This window comes from Perissodus microlepis, chromosome 15 (genome assembly GCF_051167445.1).
Source record: "Perissodus microlepis isolate ML-2025 ecotype Zambia chromosome 15, ASM5116744v1, whole genome shotgun sequence".
In the NCBI taxonomy this organism is placed as follows: domain Eukaryota; kingdom Metazoa; phylum Chordata; class Actinopteri; order Cichliformes; family Cichlidae; genus Perissodus; species Perissodus microlepis.
The window spans coordinates 15,600,285-15,618,498 of NC_140475.1; the positions used below are offsets into that span (position 1 = coordinate 15,600,285).

The window sequence follows — 18,214 nt, forward strand, 5'->3', positions numbered from 1 at the left end:
TACATTATGTTCTGAAATTGTATTACCAAGATTAGCATAATGCATCGATTACAACATGCAATATAAGACTGTAGCAGCTCAGAGAAAGGACTCCCTGGATGCTGATAAAATATACAGTACTGTCACCTCCCATACAACCCGTACTGTAAATATTACTTGTTTTTGGGATGCACTATAATTATGCGTGAATAGTGGCCATAAAATAAAAATAAAATAAGAGAGAATCGCTTATTCATGGAATCCTGTTTTTATGTTAGTCTGCAGTACTAGATTATTACTATTATTATTAAACTGTAAGCAACTTATGACCCAAACCCTGAGGCTAGTGGGCCCTTGAGTGGGGAAGGGACCCCATGGTGCTCCGTAGGGCAGACGAACAGCAAACCCCTCTCCATTTGACCATCCATCTCTTGAAGGATAACCAAGGGGAAAGAACAACTGGAGGCATCAGTGATGATTGTTGCAGGTATTTTAATGTTGACACGCATACATATATCTATGTATATGTGTGTTTTTGCACTGCCTTCTCAGTAAAAATAGCAGATAAAGTTTATATGTAGTTGGTAGAAATATCGCCTTATGTTATCCCAAGTAGCAAACATGGTGTCAAACAACTCATAAAACCTCAGACATGTTGATTTATTTTTAGAGCACTGGTAACGCTGAATATTGATTACAGTGATGAATGTGATGCTGGCTTTTGTGAGTTGTTTACCACGTCTCTATTTTAAGTGTTCTTAGACCACATTGTAAGTGTAAATGTATGCGGTATGTTCTGCCCAGACTCTTCAGAATGTTTTCATGCTTCAGCATAAAATAGCAGTGAATGTTATCGCATTGCCACTGTCTCCAATCATTTGTGAGCGCAGCATCTACCTGTTGTACATGTGTGAACTTTTTTTTTTTTCTTTCATGAAAATCTGGCTTCTTTTCAAAAGGCCACTTGTGGCAGAGTCTAACTCTTGGCAGTGATTTTGTCAACTGTCTTGGACTGTGGGATTGCAGCCTCTCCCTGGTGCAGCCCTCACCGGGTTTGAATATTTCACATGGTCTAAATCAGCCACCTTGGACCTGATATGTTCAATAGGGTTCATATCTGCTTCTTGTGATTCTTCTACTCCCTTTGCATCTTTTCTTTTGCACAAAATTGCACAAATTTTAAGTAAGTCAGAAACATTTGACATGGTTTGAGAAAGGGTTCTCAGAAAAAAAAAATGAATCTATGATTTGATAATGATTGATGTATTTCATGTTTAATTCCACTCTTTGTTGTGCTGTGCAGTGAAAAGATGGAAAGAAGCCTTGAGATGACTGAGAAGGCAGTGTAAAAACATTGTGAAAAGCCTGCAGTATGTGAGTTAGGTCATAATCGTTGCCTTTGTGGAGTAAAAGAACTGAAAAGCATATTTCAGTAAAGGTGCATTTTTAAGCAGGTTTTGGCTGACCGATATTCACCTACAACTTAGCCGTGCACATTTCTAATGCTTGTGGTGGGTGCAGATGCGTTACTTAACGTTAAATCTGTCAAACCAAATGGGAAATCAATAGATCAGAGCTTGTACATCTTTGGAACTTTCCACTCACATACTGTATGTTTTCCATAGATATGTGTTATACTGTAGATCAGAATCCCAGTCAAATCCCACTCCAGCTGTTCTTTTCACCCTGAATGTCCTTCTGTTTGCATATTCACATTTTTCTTCCAGAGGGATATGATGTATTGGATGGAACATCCTTACTAAATGATGACATGATCGAGGATGATGATGGTGCTAGCTCCTCTGCCTATGTGGAGCTCGAGAGACTAGAGAGAGAAACTGCTGCTGCACGCAGCCAGCACAGTACTAGCTCCACGGTAACAGCCATCTCGATCCCACCGGCACCTCCACCTTCATACAGGGTCCCTACCGCCTCACCAATAGCCACCTCTGAGCAACCGGTTCCTCAGGCCATTCAGGCCTTTAAGGAGTCTGCTAACATGGTCGCTGCCTTCAACATGCAGTGGAAGGATGAAATCTCTGCAATGCGCTACGAACTAGCAGAGCTGCGCAGAGATGTCTGTGGGGAATTAAAAACTTTCAACAGCAACTTCTTCAACTTTACTCAGTGCTACAATATGTGGACTTTGTGCCGGGAGCCCTGCAGCGACAGCACCACACAAACAGATGACAGAGTTTCCATAGGAATTCAAGCAGGCTCAAGCTGGTCTGTACGACAAAACACAGAGGACAAGTCAGTGATGTGCCAACCCGAGCCAGCACCGTTCAGTATCATGGATTTGATGGACCCACCTCGAATTGAGATTATAGAGGGAACTCCTGAAAGCACGCCAGAGGGGTCAGGCAGCCCCGCCAGCCCACTTCCAATAGAGGATTTCCCATGGGAGATCAACAAAAAGCAAAAGGCTCATAAGCAGCCAGACACAACTGGCCACACAGGTGGTCATAGAAGCGCCAGTCTAGAACTGTGGAGCAGGAAGTACACCAGTGGGCCCATGTCATACCTGTCTATGTCATTTTAGCCATACATACATGTAATTGGAAAATGAAATAAGGAAAACGGGCTGAAAACCTGAAAATTCAGAAAAGGGGAGCAGAACCATGCTGTTATTAGATGTCCCTTTACGCTATGCAGACACAGAGTCTGTCATCTCTTGAACAGGTTTCACTATTGTTCAAGCAATCTTTTAACAAGTGTCTTGCTTAGCCATCGAACAAAGTAATTATTTTGTTTCACACCAGAATGAGGTGACATCATAATCTGAGGGAGAATGTGACTGATATTCAGATCCTCAAGTGCCAACGAGTGCAGCATCATCTTCCCTCCGCTGTCTTAAATACTCAAAAAAGCCAATTTAAGTAATCATGATTGGAAATTTGAGGGATATTCAACAATATAACTCAACTATCAGCCAATGTGAGGTGACACATATCTCAGTCTGTTTCTGCACATGAATTTGAATAGCTCATGTTCATTCCAGTTTCTCTTCATGTAGAAACATTCTCTTAAGCACCTGAAAAAATACTGTGAATAACTTTATAAACCCTAGTTTTTTAATGAATGCATTAAAGATGAATACATTATTTAAGGATATATTGATATATAATTTATGTTTCAGTTATCGTGATCAAAGCATTCCTTTGCCATTGCCTTCTTCCATTTTGTAGCCAGTTCCAGTTGAAATGGGCATTTTTCTTTTTAATTTCCAACATATGAGCATATTTTCAGTGGTGAACTGATGAACCACGCAGCATAAAGATCAAACAGTAGTTTAGGAAACAGCAGGTAGTGGTGAAAACAATCTGTCATAACCCTCATAAATTGTTTAAAAGTCCTATTCTCTGGAACACTGTATGGATTGCACTGTCTCAAGGCTCTGAGGACCTAGTCCCTGACCAGAATTGTTTACGATAAATTATTCTGATTGACTACGAAGTCAAACAGCCAGCAAAGCGTAAAACAGTAAAGGGGAATTCACAGAAATTATCAAGTTTGAATGTACTGGCTTCAACTCATTCCTGCACAAACTGCATTTATGTTGAAACTCTGTATATGTATATAAATGTATCATTTTGTAAATAGAGAAACTTATATTCAATACTTGTACTGTTTGCAGTTACAAACATACTGTGTTCTGAAAGCGCCGAGAGGGGTTAAAGTAGTAACTGGGTTTCTAAACCAAACACACGTTTACCAGTCTTCAATGTCCATCTTTATTTGTTTCATCCTGTTCATCACCCCACTGTTTTTTGCACATCATGATGAAGTCAGAAGTTCATAACAGTGTTTCACCTGTTGTTTTAAGTGAATGTTCTTCAACTGTTATGAAAAATGTCTTAACTAGTCACATTTATTTTATTTTAGCTCTAAAAAAACATATATTTGATCTAAATCCTATCATATTTCTCCAGTGATAAAATGCTGAGGCTGTTCATCACTATAACAGAGAAACACTGGTCCCTGTAAGTAGACAATCAGAGCCACTGAGGGCCTCTACCTCTTCGATATGTCCCCAGAGGTGCAGTATAGTGCCACTGAATGTACTAACACCGCCTCACTAGTGATGGCTTAGCTGGGCTCCTGTCAAGCCCTAATGGGTGGGAGCCCAGAATCATCTGCTTTATTTGGCTAACTGCTCATTCTGCCTCTTACTTATAAAATAATAGTTGCTCATTAGCCACTGATATTGCCCTCATCCCCTCCATTGTCACATTATACCTGCAAGGCATACCAAAGTTAATATTGAAAGGTGTGGAAAAAGAGTCCAACAGCAAACAAGTTTGACAGGACTTATCTTTGGACTACAGCACAGGACCACAGGAAGCCTATATGTATCAAACCCCGACTGAAATGTGAACCTTCAGCAAGGACTTTAAATAAAGAAGAGGCATCATCTCTCAATTTATAAAGAGAGTGGTTCTTCTTCCTGTTTTGCACGACCCAAAAAAACAATATTCACAGAATAAAGCGGCATTTTGATAAGCTGACAGTTGTACAAAGGCTGTAACAAAGGTGAATCAGAATTAATGTTGAAGCCACAAAAGGAGGAAGGCAGACATTTCCTTTTGAGTTTCTGTTGTAGGAGTATCCTACACCTGTTTCAGCAAGCTGTTAAACCTGAGCTCAAACACCTGACTAAATTTCAATCTGTAGATGGGGATGTTTGACAACAAGTCCAAAGTTGTGGTTTTATAAGGACATATACGGATAAGCTCAAGTGTATTGCTATGATTGTCTACTATTTGCAATACTGATTATACATTGTAAAACATTGTAACTTATTTAATTTAGCTTTAACCTAAACATAAGACATTGAAATTTTCATTACAGACCATTACAGGTTGGGTTAGCATAATTAAATCATAAAATCATAAAAGATTACAGTGAAAGGCTTATGACTGTGACAACATTTAGCCTATAATCATTTTAGTATGAAGTATATATATATATATATATATATATATATATATATATATATATATATAGATACATGTACAAATATGAAAAACATTTGGATAGGCTTGTGTTCATAATTCTGCTTTTTGAATGCTTAAGAGGGGACTGCAGTGGCATTCTCTTACATTGTTTCCCATTGTTTGGGGAATGTAAACTAATTTAAAGGTGCTGAAGACTGGCCAATCGTGACGTCTCCAATCTGCGTTCATTCATTCTATGCAAGTCCTTTGTTTCCTGTTGTATGTAGCTACATTTTAACAGTTTTAGATATGAACGTTTATGTTGAGCCTTCATGCCAGTCATCAATTTCGGAAATGGAATCACATTTTCAGAAAATATTGGTGACTCTTTGGAAAAAAAACGTTCTTATTTCTGCATGAGCCATGGGCAACGCTAAGGTTTCCTTAAGTGTTGGCTGCAAAAAAGTTGTTTCATCCATATTTCTACTAATTTAGCCTGTATGTACCTAAGAATCTACGATTTTTTTTGGGGGGGGGGATGAGATTCCAGCTATGTAGTAGCATCTACATGTTTTGTGACACTGCATACAAAAAACTGAATAATCATATAACAATTTTACCAAATACAGCCAAATTAGAAAATAGGCCTCCAATAATATATTTGGAAATGCTGTACAAATGCTTAACATTCTTCTTGATCTATATACAACTAAACTGCAAACTCATGACTGATTGATGCCAGGGAATGCACCAATTTTTTTAAATATCAGTTTAATCCAGTCATTCATTTTCATTTTATTACTTTGCTCAAAGATATTACCCTTCCCTTGAAGCAAGTTGAAATGTAGCAAAAATACAGATCTAAATAATATTTTCAAATCATATATGTGAAGGATATACATATTAAAAAAAACAGACCGAAGATGAAATAGACAAAGGGTATTTGCAATTATTTTTTATCATGCAACCATATTTTCTGTAATGAAATATATAACTATTTGTAAGAAATTCTGTCTACAGTATCTAATATGTTTCAATATGTAGTCAATTTTGCCATTAGTTTTTGTTTACATTTCCTTGTCATCCAGAGATATGATGCAACAACTGTGCCAACTCTGTGAAGTCCAGTTAATGGGACAGGGGTTTTTGGATGGAATCTGATCTCACCTGAACCTGTAACACTGCTTCAATATAAATCTTTTTCTATCCCTGTGTTCTCTTCCTGCATTTATTTATGGTGTCTTGGAGAAAACAAGCTAATTTTCAGGGATCTCAGACTGCATTGTTAAGTGAATAAGATTTTGTCAAATTAAAAAAAAAAAAAAAAAGAATGCATTCTTTTTAAATGATAGTTTAGCCTGCACTTGTTAGCTTATGCTGATTTTGTTAAATGAATGAAAACTGTGTGATACGTTTTTTCCTCTTTTATTTTTGCTTATTGTGGTGTTTCTTGTGATTATTTATTTCAAACTTTTATTGGCCTTATGTATTTTTCATAAATTGATATAAAACAATGGATTGAAATGTTTATGATGTTTATGATAATTCAAAATGGAAAAATAGGGATCATAGCTTTACAGTGGCGTTCAAAGATGCGACTGACCTTACGGCACTGATAGCATTTTTTTGTGTCCAAAATCTATACTCTTCAACACACTGCAAATACACAACACAAGCCTGGCACAGTGTCTTTTACTTTGACCCTCTCAATATGTCTTGCTTTTCTACTAAGCTATCACCTTTTTTGTTTTTGTTTGTTTGTTTGTTTTCCTTTTTTGTCGTTTCCCCCATTTTAGGCCTCCGTAGCTTAGCTGGGGGGCGTAGAGAGTACGGTAGGTCTGGTAGGGAACCGCTTTATTCTATCTTTTTTGTATGTTTTTCATACATTTTGTCTGTCATTAACATTTTCACTTGATAAAAATGAGATATCATAAGTTAAATATGCCATCATGTATAAGTATGTATAATACATTTCATTGTTTTCATCTGTTTCAAAATTGAGTTCAATTTTATATTAAGATTTTATAGCAGTTCTGGATCTTTTTCAAAAAAGAAAAAAAGTTTGTCATATAACAAAAAATACCCACATGTTGGCCTAGTGTTAACCACTGGCAATTTTGAACAATATCATACTTTTAAAATCTTTTCTGCACAACTGCCTCCTAATTTAACTGAGATGTGCATGAAGCCTTTTAACAAAGACCATAATTAATTTTTTGTTCATTTCTTTTAATATTACAGTTCTGTTTAAATTCATTAGTTTTAGCAGTGATTCACCCTCTTGCTTTAACCATTGTATATATTTTTCTTTATGAAAACCGAGGGGAGTAAAATCAGCACACACTGTGTTTAAGGCAGGTTCTGACCAGCATAACAGCTTTCTTCTACAAACCACCACAAATCAATGCTTAATATACCTTTGTTAATGTGTAGTAAAGTCACTTGTTTTTAGCAGTTGCTTTAGGATTAGTTTTAAGGGAAAGATAGACACTATTTTCATTTTAAATGGGGTGGTGTAAATGGTATTTTATAGCATTCTACCGTCTCACATCATGGTAGAAGATTTGGGTATTTTGGACACTGATATGTTTATTTTTAAATATACCAAAAAGTGGATTTTTTTCAAGCAGGCTACAAATGATGTTAAACTTGTAATCGGGGGCTCTCAGTAGATAAATTAACTTGTGAGGAATCTTAAACTCTCTGTTCGTAGTGAGATGACTAGATATACTGTAGCAAACCTAGAACATGTTAGCCCACTAACAGTCATATCCTATAGTTACTTCTCAGTTTCTGTGAAACAAATCTTTTGATAAACCACAGGCCTGTACTACAAAGCAGGATTTGGACTTATCCAGGTAGCTTCTGAGTTAACCCTGGGTTTCTGCTATTATAAAGTTAGGGGTATATCCCCATGGTAACTAATTCTGCAGACCTAAGATGCTCTGGAGCAGGTTCTGTTTAAGATTACAGATTAAAAGCTATGAAGTCACCACTAACCAATAACCAAGGAACTTTATTCCTTGCTTTTTCCGATTTGGGTCAAATTATTTTCTTTTTTTAAAGCTTTTGTTCTATAAGCATTAATATGCAATCCGATAACAGGGTGCATTTTTGGACTCATGGATTTATTATAACAGAATTAATACTGTATATAGTCTAAGCCTATGCTTGAATTGCATAATGTCAAGCCTTTACTCCTATAGTTGAACCTCATCAGGGCTGCAGCTGAAAAAATGCATATTTGCAGACTTTCCTTATTGGGTTCAGATAGATAACCTATATTGATATAGCCAATTGGACTCTCATACTGGTCATTTGTCTGCAATAACTTTGTTACTTTAGATCTATTTGTGTATTTAACCTCTTCATATTTTTCCAATAATAGTGTTATCTTCTTTTGAAAAGTCTGTTGTTCTGCTGCCAGTTTACCTAGCCATGTTTATCACTGGTCATATATACAATTGTAGCTAGACTGATAAACCCTGGGTCAACTTATTGACCTTTTTACTGATGTTAGGGTAAGTGAAGCCAGCTAACATACCCTGAGTATGTTTATCTTGCTTCGTAGTACAGCGTCCAGGATAGGCCTACTTACGTTTTAGATGGAGTGCTATTGAATTCCCAACATGAGTCCAGCATGTTATCTTTGCACACTCAAAATATACTAACCTAATCTCAGGAAACCCTTTTCTAATTTTTATCATGTTGGTCTTTGTTTTTGACAACACCTTTGAGCTTACAGTGTACAAGTAACTTTACTTTGGTTATAACAGCCGGGGGGGTTATTACACTGAAAAAAGTGCTAGTTTAGGCCATTGATTTGTATTGGTTTGTTCTGAAATACTCATACATACAAGGTTAATCCACCTTGCATCCATGGGGGCATCACCACTGTATGTATATATGTATGTGGCAATGAACAACATGTTTGTTTTATTGTAAAAGAAAGGGCTACACAAATTTAAATTTAAACATTTTGTAAACCCAATAGAATCATCTGCAATTGACCTCTACACACCGTCAGGTATAACTAGTTGTCCTACGTCAAATCATCCATTCAGTCATCCATTTACCAATCAATCCACTTCATCTTTTCAAAACACCAGTGCCATATTCAGGTTTAAACACAGGACAGAGTATAGGGCCTGAATAGGAAAAAAAAGTTGTATACTACATGCTATATGTATGCTGTTATGTAAAACAGAAAATACTTTTTGCTAGTTTTCCATATAAAGTATGCGCTTGTCTCTAATTTCTTAGGAAATCTTTTTGATTGCAACAAAATTACTCAGATAACAGAAACACCAAAGTTCCATTTTTATCATTATCCTTGTCAAACTGAAGTGAAACTAGACATTAACTCTCTCTATAGCTAGAGTTAAATAAAACACAGCAACACGGAAGATTTCACCTTCATTTTGTTACATCCGCAGCCCCCATGCTCATGTACACAGCTCGTCAGTCATTGCATATCATTAACCCACAACCCTGATCTGAGTAAGAACAGCATCTTACCAGCCTCTTTGCCAGTCTGAGTCCACAACTATGGCAAGAACAGCCTCTGGCACAAATGGCGGGAGTCGGACGGAGCGGAGACACTGTCAGAACTTTTCCCAACGGTTTTTCTGAAATTTAAGTGTTGAACACAAAGAAGCAAAAGGTTTGAGAGGTCTGGCTGAAAAGCACGAGAGTGGAGGTCTGTTATATTTTTTGCACCAAAATTATTGTTATGGAATAGTATTGGGTTGCACTTTACATAAAGTCCATGTAAGTACAAAAGGTTTCTCTTTTATTTTCCCTAATTGTGCCGATATAATCAATTGGGAATCTGAACCACATATGCAAAATATGCTAATTTCAAATGTTTTAATTTAATTGTAATTGTAAAGTAGTGATAAGTGTTTTTTATGTGTGCCCATGTACTTGCACTTCATGTAAAGTGTGACTAAAACTCATGAGATCAAATACAAACAGAAACGCATTTGGTCATAGGGTGATCGTAACCATTTCGTGTGAAATTTTAAAAATGCCAAAAGTGAAACTTCAAAAAGATCCATATGCTGAAATACAACATGCAATGCTTTTTACTACATCAGTCAAAGGCAGTCTTCACATTAAGAATGAGAATAGGAGACTGCTTTACTTTTTAGTCTAAACATGTTCTTTGTCTGGCTGTCTCAGCACATCTCATCTTACTTCCTTACTGTCTAAACATCATTTTGGTAGTGTAAGTAAATAGTCTGGATTGGCTAATTCAGCAGTCTGATTTCAATTTGCTGACCTTACAGAAAGAACTACTTCAATATCAAATAATATGAAAACCATTAACTGAAATAATCCAAAAATATTTGACTGCATCCTGGATTTTTTAATATGGCTTGCTTATTCATATTTATGGTGATGATTTATGCTCTGTGTGTCTTCTAAGTATGTGTAATATGAAAAGGTAGAGATTTAGATAATGCATGTTACAGTGAATGTTTTTATGCATTAATGACTTGCCTACTGACTTAAAAGTTAACGCAGACCTGATAAGTACTGACAGATCACGAGATCCTGAGAAATGGTTAGGATATTCAGGCAACACTGATGGGCAAAATTCCTAATAGCCTAGATATTTATTGACTCTTTGAAAGTTTTTCAGCCTAATTTTACTAAAATAAATATAGCTTAATGGCTTTTTGTTTAGCCTCGGCAGATCATCGTTTGCCATTCTTTTTTCATTTTAAAATGTACAAAGATGTTTTTATAAAATATTGGCAGATGGAACAGAACAAAGTCTATCCTAATATACTCTCACTCTTCTCTGACAATAAAAGCCTTGTTATCAGACACAAGGTTTTGACTCCTCAAAGGAATACTGCCTATGAGCATTGCCCATTAAACTGTGTTTAAGTTGTGCCAGTGTCATTAGAACGTCTGGATTTTGAGACAGAAACACAGTCAGTGTCTTAGAGTTGAGCAAATATGAGCATTTAAATGTGTTTTCTTTATAATGTGAAGCGTTAAGTTCATCACAGCAGGACTGTTAATGTAAATTACTCATAAGAAATGATTGCAAAACAAATGCATTTAGATCTATTGGGAAAAACAAAAGCACTGATGTAAACTGAGCATACCTGTGTTTCTCTCTCTTATCACCTGTAAACGATTGAATTAAGGATTGCATAAACTAAGACAATATATCCTGTAAACAATTTTCAATAATTCTTAGTCTGTTATGGTAGGTATATATATATATATATATATATATATATATATATATATATGGCAAGATGATTTACTGTTGAGCATTACTGTGTTCCTACCCTGCATCTTTTCTGCCTAACCAGTGTTGCTTGTTCCTTACAGGGATTCAGTTTCGTCTCCCTACTTCCTGCAGCGTGGATCGTGCTCAGCCACCTCCAGGTACCAGTCCATCTCCATACTCTTCTTTCCCTCCATACTAGCACTTATTTTTGCAGACATGCATTTCAGTCGCAGCCATAAATCTATGGGCAAAGCAAAGGGGTGATGTCATTTTTGCTAAAAAAAAAAAAAAAAAAAAAAAAAAAAAGGAAAATCAGGTGAGGACCAGGTATCTGAAACAGGCTGAGAAACACAGCAGTACATCATCAAAAGGGTTGAGCAGTGTGAGACACAGACAACTGTCAACATCCACAGGAGGTTTAAAATATGAATGAAAAAAAAAAGTGGAGTGTTGGCAAAACAGCTGCTTCACTCTCACAGATGCTAATCTGAAAGTGCTGCTGAGCCTGCATCTGCTAAACTTGCCTGTTTTATAAGACCAGACATGGTTAGAGCTGCCATACCCTCTTAATCACGGCAAGGGCGCCTCCAGAATTTTTTCACAGGGGTGGCCATATGGGGGCCACTAAAAATATTGGGGTAGCACCGGACGCAGCAGTAGGGGTAACAACGGGAAATCGTCAGGGACATAATGACAAAAATTGTATACGTAGGAATAAAGCACAAGTTCATGTTGAAACTCTTTGTAGGGTGTCTTCCTCTCTTGTGCTCACATTTATTAAAATCATTACCAACACAGGACAGTCTTGCCGCGGGGGGCGCTGGGAGGGAGGCAGCAAATTTTGGGGGTGGCCAGTTTATTTTTAATGTTAAAGTGACACATTAGAGCCATGAAACTTTAAACTGGCTGCGCTTCATTTGTGATGTTAGTAAGGTACAGCTTGGACAAACATATTTCCCAGCGCAGAATCAATATGGCACAAAAAAGGGCTCCAAATATAATATATATATTTTTTAAATGATTAGAACGTGGTAGCCTAAGATGATTTTAAATCAAAACCCTGAACATAACCTGCTTCGACCAGGTTGTGTGTTCAGCTTGAATTTACCAAAAAATAGAGATACTTTCAGGACACAGGGAAATCTGATTATCTCCAACCCATTAATCTCACTTTGTAGTATTGCACTCTGGTCTGCAACCTTGTAAATGTCATGATAGTAGCAGAGGTTTCAGAGGTTAGGGATTGATTCACTTTTCAGACCTACATTTCATGAGTGCTAACAATGAAAAATAACCCCAGTCAGCCTTGAAGTAAATGAATAAATAATCAGTTCCTATCCATGATTTTTAACATTCAAAAAACTGTTGGCATGGACCATGATCGAAAACAAATATTTCCATTATATTGTATTAAATAACCTAACAAACGCATTCCTAATTTTGTATTAAAAGTATACCTAATTGTAATATTTTGTTCAGGCCTGAATTTGTTACTTATTTAAATTGTTAATTATCAATAATCAGGTGTGTAGTATTGTATAGGTTATGCTTATGATCACTACTTTGAATCTAGAATTCAAATATGTCGGTCCTTTCTGATTCATTTGCAACTTATTTAATTAATTGCACGTCAAAGCTGTTATAAATTAATTTCCCGACTGACCAATCAATTAATTAGGGGAACAGTTTTTGTAACACTGCACCTCAAGCAATCTGAGGAGCTACGTCATGCACACCGTTAATTCTCCAGTGCAGATGAAGAATTTAGAAAAGGCAATAGAAAGTAACTATAGAGATTGTGGTGATGATATGTAGGCTACAGTGGTTTGTTTGTGGTTAAATGCAGAGACAAATCTTTGCTGTTGATGTGTCAAAATTCCTGTTCTGAATGGAAAAGCTACCTGGGTCCTCACTGTTTATTTGTAATACTACGAATGTTGTACATTTAAGCAGAGGAGCAACACAATTTTATGCCATGGCACTCAGGTCTATTTAGTCTTGGCTGCACCTACAGCGTGTGGGTTTATTTTCTGAAGTGCCCAGTGCAGCAGTGCTGAGCCAAACAATCAAATTCAAACACAGCCAGGCACAACTGACTAAACAAAAGACATGATACTTCCCTGGACTATATTAGCCAAATTTTTAACAAAAGCTGAGTATTTAGAAGAGAAACCCACTGTCACTGCCTCTAGGTAGGGGATTTATTGTGTTCAAGGACTCCTACTGGTTCTCAGTATTACTGCGTGGGACAGAGGATAAGATTAAGTTGAGAAAAACTAAAACTCTGACTTCCTGTAGTACATAAAAAAAATGTGACAAGACTTGTGAATGCAGAGCCACACTGATTATTGAGGCTTCTCTGTCAGTGCCAGCCTCAGATTTCCACCCTCCTCTTCCTTAGAGCTCGAGGTTGTTCCTTCCAGCCTGTTGATGAGTCACACCAAATTCATAACTGTTCTGGAAAAGTCACAGCATAATTTTACAGTTTCCTCCATGGTTCCAACCCAAACTGCTGTGTTACAGTGAACAAGTGAATTAAACAAAGAACTTTGGTATATGTTACTGAAGGAGTTGAGATTGTTCTAACTCTGTTGAATAGTATGCTTGTGTAAGAAAAGATAAGACTTCTGCAGAGGTGTTTTATATTCAGCGCTGTCACATTTTGTCATAGTACACAATGACTCCCCACTTTAACCAGAGATTAGATCCAGAAACTCTACTGCAGTTACCTAACTTGTCAAATCACCACGCTATTATAAATGTCTTTTGTTGTGGCAGTGTCTGCACAAGGAGGGTTCCTGTTCTTACAGATTAAGAGCAGAAAGAAGTATCTAGACCCAGTATTAAGCTAAATGGCATTTGTGCTATATAAAATCGACTAACTGCAAAACAAAAAGGATCTGTAGGTTTATGCTTTTGTGTGCTTGTGATTGGAAGGACTTTGATTAACCTCTTCAGGATCTGTAATTCCTTGATTGATGTGACAAAACTGTTAACAACAACATAAAACACAGATGTATTCACTGCAAGGGGATGAGTATGAAGGATGAGCCTGGTGTCAAAGTATATGTATAAAAAGTAGAATTTGCTATATTTTGTTTAAGAAGTCGCATATCCTGCAGGGTGATATGGTCCTTGGGAGTTTACCCAAAATGCACTTTTTGTAGTTTTCACAGTGAAATTATAAGAAAACAGATAAAACATCCAGAATGCCAATGTTTTTTACTGTTACTCCATGTCACAGACATGGAATTGGTGTGTTTCTAGTGTTGAAATGAAAAACTGCATAATAATAATGGTCAAATCTGATTAAAGAAAATAGTGCCATGAACAAAAATAGTTTGCCTTTAGATGGATATCAAATCGACTTGATTGCAGTTCATGTAGACACTAACTGCAAACTGTAAATTAATGTAGGCATACCATAAAATGCTACCTTAATGTAGTACTTTAAGGTAGCATTTTATAGTATTCAGGTAAAGATTTTCAGGGCTTCATTAAATATACTAAATTAATTGCTTGTTATCAGCTCATTCTAAGGGGGCCAGGTGGGCGGGACTGTTTGACTGTTAATAGAGTGACTTCACTTGTAAATGTATTCTTATTCTGAATTCAAATTGTCAGTTCAGTTCAGTACATACAGTCCTGTGAAATGAGAGATTTTACAGGGTCTATGAAGTCTTATGAAAAACTACATCCACCCTTACTCTGTCCATAGTAATTAAGAGGGTAAGTAGCAGTTAGGTGCTGCTATTTGAATGCATTTGATTATTGACCATCAGCAGGTGTGACCAGTTGTAAATTTTGGCAGTTTGCTGGTGTAAAGCATTGTGCTGTGTGTTAAGGCAAAGCCACAATCTGGGAATGATCATCCCAGTAAATTCACCCAAAGTTCAAACTGGGTAGAGCTCAGAAAAACACAATGCTACATCTCGAGTTGGAGAATAAAACCCTGTCTCTCTAAAAAGAACATGGCAGCGTGGATCTGGACAATCCACAGGACTTCTGGGGCAATGTCCTTCGGACAGATGTTTGGTCATAATATGCCACATTTGGCAAAAACAGCATATGAGCACACAAACCTCATACCAACTGTCAATTATGGTGGTGGAGTAGTAATAATTTAGGCTTGTTTTGCCTTGGCACCTTGCAGTCACTAAGTTGACCATAAACTCCTCTATATTCTGTATGTAAGTATCCTCGAGGGAAATATGTGGCCATGACTCATACTACAGGACAATTAGGAAAACAATCAAGGTGTTGCAATGACCAGGTCAAAATTCAGACCTCAACCTGATAGAAATGCTGAGCATAAAGAGAGCTGAGTATAATCAAATCCACACAAACCTCAATGAATTGAAGCAACATTGTTAAGAAAAGTGGGCCGAAAGTCCTCCACAACATTGTGAGAGACTGATGAAATCATACAGAAAATTATTATTTCAAGTAATTGATGTTGAAGATGACTGTAAAAGTTATTGAATCATGGGATGTACTTCATTTTTCACAGAACTGCTAGATTCCTGTGAAAACCTTTTTTTCACATGACTGCAGGTGAAAAAAATAAGCACTTGTCAGTGGGTTTTACAGGGCTATAGCGTTATGCTTCACAGGTGAATGCCTCTCACAGATATTCCAACTGAAAAACAACTCTTATAATGATATTACTAAAATAAGGAAATTCATAAAACATACATACAGTACATGTCAGAGACACACGTAAAATTTCATTCATAAAATTTCCAGACTAACAGATGGAAAACATGGAAAGTACAGTACAGTCTACATTGGGGACATCTGGTGTCCAGTAGGTGTTACAGCAATATGTTGTGATTCCCCCTCCCCACACTGAAGTAGGACAATACTCTCAGAACCCTTTTAAGTGGTGACAGTGTAAGTAGAGTCAGCAAATTAAATGTCTTCACTAAACAACGTTAACCTAAGCAAATTATTCAATAATTTTGTCCAGTGCATAACTGTAAATGTGAGGGCAACAAATCTGTTTCCAAATGTCAGTTCATTCAGACAATCATGATGTACATGAATGAACTGCAGCACAGCTGTGTAGTGCTGACTCAACTTACAGGCTAATTTCTTTTTCATTACACTGTTGTGGGTGTGCAGTCATTACATCTGCAGGAAATTATATGATTGCTCAGTTATTTGGTTATTCAATAACAACACAGTGGTCATTCCTACTCTTACAAGAATGTTGGAGACTCGGTGAAGACCACCATTGGGCAACATTAACAGCTTTGATAACTTTAAATGTACTTTTGCATTTAGAGACTGTAACACAAACAAAAATGCAGATTTATTCTAACAACTTCCTCAATGCATTAGCATTTTTTGTCTTTAGTAGGTCTGTAATAGGGTTGGGAAAATGAACATTATTCAACATATACAGTAGTATTGCTTGCTTTTGTGCTAGGTTATTGATGCAAATATTTTCTGTTATAGACAGGCAGACTCTCTCTTACAAGACTGTATGCTTTCTTTTTAATGTAAATTATTCCAAAAATGAATACAGTTAAACTGAAATGAAGTTGCAATACAGCTGAAGAAACAGAAGGAAACATGGTGTGAGGAACAAACCAGAGAGCTAATTGTGTTGTGAGTTAGCCGCTGATTCTTCACCCTAGTCTGTACACAACAGCTGTAACAAATAAAAGAAGGCAGTTATGGTAGCTGACCTCAACTAGCAATGTAGTTAATCAATTTAATTTGAACTCCAAAAGGAGTGACTAAACCATACTTCACTAAAAATGTAGAAAATAACAAGTTTTAGCTTACTAACCAAAAGCAGATGCAGTGGATTTATATGACAAAATAAATGTCAGACACTTACATGATTTTTGCAGTTTATAATTCCAGCACAACATCCAACATTTTCCCTTTTTCCCTCATCTCCATAATTTTCCTTGTTCCTTTCACTGCTATCAAGGCTGCTAGCTTGTTTACTGGCTCTTAGCTGTGGCTAGCTTTAGCTTTACCCACTTTGCCTTTGTTAGCCTCTTTAAATTTCCATGTTTACTGGGGTTTTGCTGTTATGAATCTTTTCATGGTGGATCCCTCCACCAGGAGCTGATAATGAAGAGGTGATGACGAGGTGATTGTTACATTATTTGTTTATGCATTACTTATTTATTCATCCTTTTGATTACATTTAAATGCAATGTTACATTTTTACATTATACAATCAAACTGATCTCAAGATTCAGTCTTAAGTCAGTTTGTTTCATTGGAAATGTCTACTTTGCAGTATAGAAGAAAGAAAGTATACTTTATTGATCCCCTTGAGGAAATTCCTCTCTGCATTTAACCCATTCACTCAGTGAAGCAGTAGGCAACCATTGGGCGCCCGGGGAGCAGTGTGTAGGGACAGTACCTTGCTCAGGGGTACTGCAGGGTAGCCGTTCAGTGGATTTGAACCACTGTATGAGTGGCCCATTTTTGCTAAATAATTGGCCCAGTTGACTTAAACACTGCTCACATGAAAAAATGTGGAAGAGCTGATGTTTCAAACAGTGTCCCAAGTGATTTACCAAAAAGTTACCTGTAGTAGCCCCATATATATAAATACATACATTTAGGATTGATGTACAAGAAATAAAATGGGATTTGCTTCACATATCTTTGAAAATATCGTGAGGAAAATAAGAATTAAACATTTGACTTGGTATAGCTGGTAATAATAGATATTATAGATGACATTAGTGAAGACTGTTGATCTATTTAAGTTCATAGTCTTACTATTAAAGGCTACTGTGTAAACGATCTGTACTTTATATTTATTTAACTTCCTTCTAATGTAGTGTTATGTTCAGTTGTTGGATTAAAAAGAAATCTTCAAAAATAAACAGCCAATGAGCATCTTTAATATTTTATTTAAAAATCTAATTAACGAACTGACTTGAAAATGATACATTGGCGAGATAATTGTGCCAGTAAACAAATACAGACAGTAGAGTAGAGACATTCAGACATTTGTATCATTCAGCTTGTTTCTGGTACCGAGCAATCTGTGACATTTTCAGCCTCTTTC

The 18,214-nt window shown here is 36.7% G+C and overlaps 1 protein-coding gene across 9 annotated transcripts in view; it reads left to right on the forward strand.

Annotated features, from left to right (window-relative positions):
• The window catches only part of dlgap2b (discs, large (Drosophila) homolog-associated protein 2b), a 112,101-nt gene that overhangs the window by 78,379 nt on the left and 15,508 nt on the right, over window positions 1–18,214 (forward strand). For 4 of the 9 annotated variants that reach the window (XM_084952075.1, XM_084952078.1, XM_084952081.1 and 1 more), the window contains 2 exons: window positions 6,713–6,757; window positions 11,271–11,327. In XM_084952075.1, the coding sequence (XP_084808201.1) occupies window positions 6,713–6,757; window positions 11,271–11,327 (102 nt within the window). Of the gene's footprint in view, window positions 1–1,706; window positions 6,333–6,712; window positions 6,758–11,270; window positions 11,328–18,214 lie in introns of those variants that run through there. The other 5 variants (XM_084952080.1, XM_084952077.1, XM_084952079.1 and 2 more) reach the window with 3 other exon arrangements.